The sequence below is a fragment of the Ailuropoda melanoleuca genome, unplaced genomic scaffold (assembly GCF_002007445.2).
Source record: "Ailuropoda melanoleuca isolate Jingjing unplaced genomic scaffold, ASM200744v2 unplaced-scaffold2414, whole genome shotgun sequence".
NCBI classification, from domain to species: Eukaryota; Metazoa; Chordata; class Mammalia; order Carnivora; family Ursidae; genus Ailuropoda; species Ailuropoda melanoleuca.
In genome coordinates, this window is record NW_023193993.1 from 9,109 (window position 1) to 14,239 (window position 5,131).

General features: G+C 54.0%; 1 protein-coding gene across 2 annotated transcripts; it reads left to right on the forward strand.

Moving 5' to 3' along the window:
- Window positions 1-2,160: 2,160 nt before the first annotated feature.
- LOC117798075 (dual oxidase 1-like) lies at window positions 2,161-5,125 on the forward strand. Of its 2 annotated transcripts, none has more exons than XM_034650497.1 (4): window positions 2,161-2,738; window positions 3,017-3,281; window positions 3,826-4,004; window positions 4,181-5,125. In XM_034650497.1, exons 3-4 carry the CDS (start codon window positions 3,854-3,856, stop codon window positions 4,324-4,326), a joined length of 297 nt encoding a protein of 98 aa, XP_034506388.1. In that variant the 5' UTR covers window positions 2,161-2,738; window positions 3,017-3,281; window positions 3,826-3,853; the 3' UTR covers window positions 4,327-5,125. The 2 variants fall into 2 exon arrangements, with proteins under 2 accessions (XP_034506388.1, XP_034506387.1); XM_034650496.1 differs by having other exon boundaries at window positions 2,162-2,738; window positions 3,017-3,119.
- Window positions 5,126-5,131: the final 6 nt, after the last annotated feature.

A 5,131-nucleotide genomic window follows, 5' to 3' on the forward strand; every position in this document is an offset into this window, starting at 1 on the left:
GGAGAAGCTGAAACAAATATGGCGGTATCTGTTCATTTGGTAAATCCTAACTGGACACTGATTTGATGCACACATCACGCTAGGTATGGAGGATACAGCTATGAGTGGAAACAGTACCTGACCCTAGAGGACTTCTAGGTGGCAAGAGAAGAGAGGAAGCTGAACACTGTGGCCAACCAAGAACAGGAAATTTTGGGTGGGAACTCTTAGTGGGGTCCCTGAAGAAGATATCATGTGCCACATCCTCTCAGCCCACCTTGTGCTCACCCACAGCTGGCAGGCAGTTTCTATGTACCCTGACAGTTTCCTACCTCCAGTACCTGTTTGCCTCTCCTTCCTTCTCCACCTGAGGCCTGGAAGACACTTAACTTCCCCAGTGCAATATTCAACCAATTGGTGGATAGATTCCCTGGCTTCCTCCCTGCTCAATAGGGAATTCTGAGGTGTGCCCATACAGTCCTCTCCAGGCCATATTCGCCTGAGCTAGGGTGTCTGCTCGCAGGGGAGGCTCTGGGTTTTTTTGCCTTTATATCCTTTGGCTGAGTGCTTGGTTAATGTTGCTTGAGTGCATGGAGACCCACTTCTCTTGTCCTTCCCCCTACTTCCTGTTCCACCTGTGTCTCAGGGGGGTGGAGGCTAGAGCCGGGGTGAGGAGGGGGCAGGTAGCAGGACTCTCCGTGGTCTACTCTGAGCTGTTACGGTACCTTCACAGTTTCTCACTGGGGCATGTTGAGACCAAACACAGCCCCTCCCAGGATTATGAGAACTTGCGGGAGCTGAGCAGCCCAGATGTGGGAGAGGGGCGAGTTGGGCAGGACACAAATGTGGCTCTGGTCAGGGCTTCCACAGCCCAGGGCTGGAGGCGAACTACTGGAGTGCAGACCCAGCACTCCTGATTCTTCAGCCTCTCACTTTTCCCAGGCAGCCAGGGCAGTAGGCACCTGGGCCTGAGGGCTGAGCAGAGGCAGGTGCCTCAAAGTGAGCCCAGGCCAGAGTCCTAAGAACATTCAGCCCCTGGGGTGGAGGACCAGGCTGCGGGAGTGAGGATTATGTAGAAGGGTAGCTTTGAGTCCTATTTAGTTTTGCTTTTAATTGTTGTTGTGCCTTGTTGTTTCCTTCAGATTTTACTATGAAACATTTTAAATGTACCTACAGGAAAGGTACAAGAAGAGCTCAGGAAGCATCCCTTTCCTAGATCTCCCTGTTCACCTGCCTTTTGTTACCATGTTGCCGCACTTGCTGTTTGTTGAAATTTGACGGATAAATAGCTATACTTTGTTGTAAACATTCTGATTTCATGAAATTCAACTTAATCACTTGTGCCCTCTGAGCTGTAGACCAGGGTAGTCGTCAAGATTAGTTTAGCACTCGGAAGTGACCTGGAGATTCCCGGACTTCCTGTGAGAACATGGCTTTGCAGCTCAGTCCTGCCCTCCCCTGCAATGCTCAGGCCAGACAGAGAGGAATGGGTGGCTCAAGGGAGAGTATTTCNGCTGAGCAGGGGCAGGTGCCTCAAAGTGAGCCCAGGCCAGAGTCCTAAGAACATTCAGCCCCTGGGGTGGAGGACCAGGCTGCGGGAGTGAGGATTATGTAGAAGGGTAGCTTTGAGTCCTATTTAGTTTTGCTTTTAATTGTTGTTGTGCCTTGTTGTTTCCTTCAGATTTTACTATGAAACATTTTAAATGTACCTACAGGAAAGGTACAAGAAGAGCTCAGGAAGCATCCCTTTCCTAGATCTCCCTGTTCACCTGCCTTTTGTTACCATGTTGCCGCACTTGCTGTTTGTTGAAATTTGACGGATAAATAGCTATACTTTGTTGTAAACATTCTGATTTCATGAAATTCAACTTAATCACTTGTGCCCTCTGAGCTGTAGACCAGGGTAGTCGTCAAGATTAGTTTAGCACTCGGAAGTGACCTGGAGATTCCCGGACTTCCTGTGAGAACATGGCTTTGCAGCTCAGTCCTGCCCTCCCCTGCAATGCTCAGGCCAGACAGAGAGGAATGGGTGGCTCAAGGGAGAGTATTTCCCCCCCANAACTTAATCACTTGTGCCCTCTGAGCTGTAGACCAGGGTAGTCGTCAAGATTAGTTTAGCACTAGGAAGTGACCTGGAGATTCCCAGGCTTCCTGCTAGAACATGGCTTTGCAGCTCAGTCCTGCCCTCCCCTGCAATGCTCAGGCCAGACAGAGAGGAATGGGTGGCTCAAGGGAGAGTATTTCCCCCCCAACATATTATTATGAACATTTTTAAACACAGGAAGGTGGAAAGAATTTCATGGTGATCCCATATATGCACTACCTAGAACTACATTTAATTCCCAGGAGGCTTTAAGCTGGCGGGTTTAGCAGGGTTTTTGTGGCAGAATGGTGTCAGCAGGCAGGTCGCACAGTTTCTGAACTCTACCGCATAAGCCTGATTCCAGTCCCAGGAGCGGGGCTGAAGGTGGACACACATCCAGGGGACACTGTCTGGCCAACAAATTCAGGCCTTCTCCCTGCCCCCTCATGGCTGGGTCTAGCTCCCACTGGGGGAACAGGCTGGGGCTGGGGCACCCAAAGGCAAGGGTACTGGCCAAGGACCCTCTACAGTATGGATATGGGGTGAGTGCCAGGTCTTCCTGGGCTCTGGGCCCTGAGCTGTTCCCAAGATCAGCTCTGTGTTACGGGGTAGAGGTGCCTGAAGTCATCAAGGACCTGTGCTGGCGAGCCTCCTGCATTGGCCAGGAAAAGATCTGGTGAGCCCTGATCTGGGAATGTTGGAGGGAGGGATGGGGTCGGGGGGGTTGCCTTTTCTCTCCCCAGAATGCCTGGGATCAGGGGCCCTACTAGCCTATGTAGTGTCTTCATGCAAATTAGAAAAAAGGGCTCCTTGCTGTAGGCAGACACAGCCCTGTACCAGGAAGAGCAGAGAGCCTGCTGGACTTCAGCACTCACCTGCTGCCAGGGTCAGATGCCCTTGTGAAGGACACAGCTTGTATGTGTGTCCCCAGGATCTAACTCATTCTCTCTCCAGGTCTCTGTGGGATGTCTGCTGGCCCCTGGCTGAGAGCTCTGACCCCTCCTCAGCAGAGTTGGTCTGAAGAGAGACCAGGGGCAGTGAGGATCAAGGGGCTCAGGTGACCAAAATCCTATCTCTTTCATTCCTGTCCTAGTCCCTCCCCCAGAGTGAGCGCTCGCTGTCCCCACAGCATTGCTGATGTGGAGTGGACAGCACAGAGACTGCAGTGCCCCATGGACACAGACCCTCCCCAGGAGATTTGACGGAGGTTTGGCAAGAAGTACGCCTGCTACTCTCCTTAAGTTCATGCATCCCTTTAGGATGCAGGGCTGCAGGCAGGATGAATAGTTCATGCCCAAGCAGATCACAGTCTGACAAGGTGGTCTGGTACATTGATAATCATGATGTCCCACCAATGAATGTTGTGACAGTGGTCAGAGCAAGGAGCTTCAGAGCTCAAGGGAGTGCTCACCTCTGCCTGGTAAGTCAAGGCAGGCTTCCTGGAGGGGGTGACTTCTGTGCTTCCAGTACAGGGTGAGAACAGAGCAGGGTGAGAGTGGGGAGCTGCAGACTGGGAGGGGACAGGGCTGTCCGAGTGCGAGTGGGACCTGGGCTAGAGGGAGTGCATTCCCTGGGATGTACTGACCAAGTGAGCACTGCAAGGCTGTCCCTAGTCTGACAGCCTTATCCGAGGAGTGTGGTAGGGTTTTTGGGGTCTGAACCCTGCTTGGCTTGAGCAACTTGGTGCCCTTTCTCTGCTCCTGGGAGGCGGGTTGCACTGGGTGGGGCGGTTCCTAGCCAGAGCTGAGACTTCCTGTCCCCAGGGTAACATCATTCCAGCCCCTGCTGTTCATGGAGGCCCACCAGGAGAAGTTTCAGTGCAGCTGGCGCCACCAGACCTTGCAGCAGTTCAAGCGCTTCATCGAGAACTATCACCACCACATTGGCTGCATGGCTGTGTTCTACGCCATCAGCGGGGGCCTTTTCCTGGAGCGGGCCTACTGTGAGTGTGGGCAGCCCTGGGGTCGGGGCTCCCATGGGTGCATGGGGCCTGCTTGAATGGAGGCTGCAGAGGGGGCCAGCGTGAAGGGGTGGCGGCCAGGGCAGGCCCTTGACCCGCCTCAGTGGCGCTCCCTCCTCTGCACTGCTCCCCTCTTACCCGCCTGGGCTCCCCAACAGACTACACATTTGGGGCTCACCCCATGGGCATCACGGACACCACCCGTGTGGGAATCATCCTGTCCCGGGCCACGGCCGCCAGCATCTCCTTCATGTTCTCCTACATCCTGCTCACCATGTGTCGCAACCTCATCACCTTCCTGTGAGAGACCTTCCTCAACCGCTATGTGCCCTTCAACGCCACTGTGGACTTCCATTGGCTCATTGCCTCCACGGCCATCGTCCTCATAGGCAGGGCCCGGGAGTCCCAGGGACTCTGTTCATGTCCTCCTGCACCTTGCTGCCTGCCCCTCCTCTCTTTTGTGCTTGAATGTAAGTCCTAGATGTCCTTCTCAGAAGGATGGAGCTGGCCCGTAGTGGTGTGAAGTGAGCCCAGGAGCCCCACCCCCCCACCCCTGCCTGGTGCCTCTTCCCATGCTTTCAGGGCCACCTCCCCAGCCTCCAGCTGACAAGTTAGCAACAGCCCAGGACGTGGGCACATCATGTGTGATCTCTCCCAGTTTTTATATTGGAAAACATACTCTGTGAGAGAAACCCAAAGAATGAACTTCTAATGGTATAATTTCAGACTCCTGTGGCTGTGCTCATGGATGATATATATGGGGCACAGCAGGGGTGGGGAGGGACAGGAGGATGGCTAGAGACCAGAAGTGCAGACCCCAAAGGTCCTTCTTCAGGACCCCAAGGCTGGGTGGCTGGAGTCCTCCACCTTGGGCTGAATGGGTTGAGCGCCCCCACCAGGCTGCCCCCTGGCTCACTCCCACCCTGTCTGGTCTTCCTTAGTCTTGCACAGTGCGGGCCATGTGGTAAATGTGTACCTGTTCTCCATCAGCCTGCTCAGCGTCCTTTCCTGCCTCTTCCCTGGACTCTTCCACGACGATGGGTGAGTGAGTGGGCAACTGTGTGCGTGTGTGTGCGTGTGTGTGTGTGTGTGTGTGTGTGTGTGTGTGT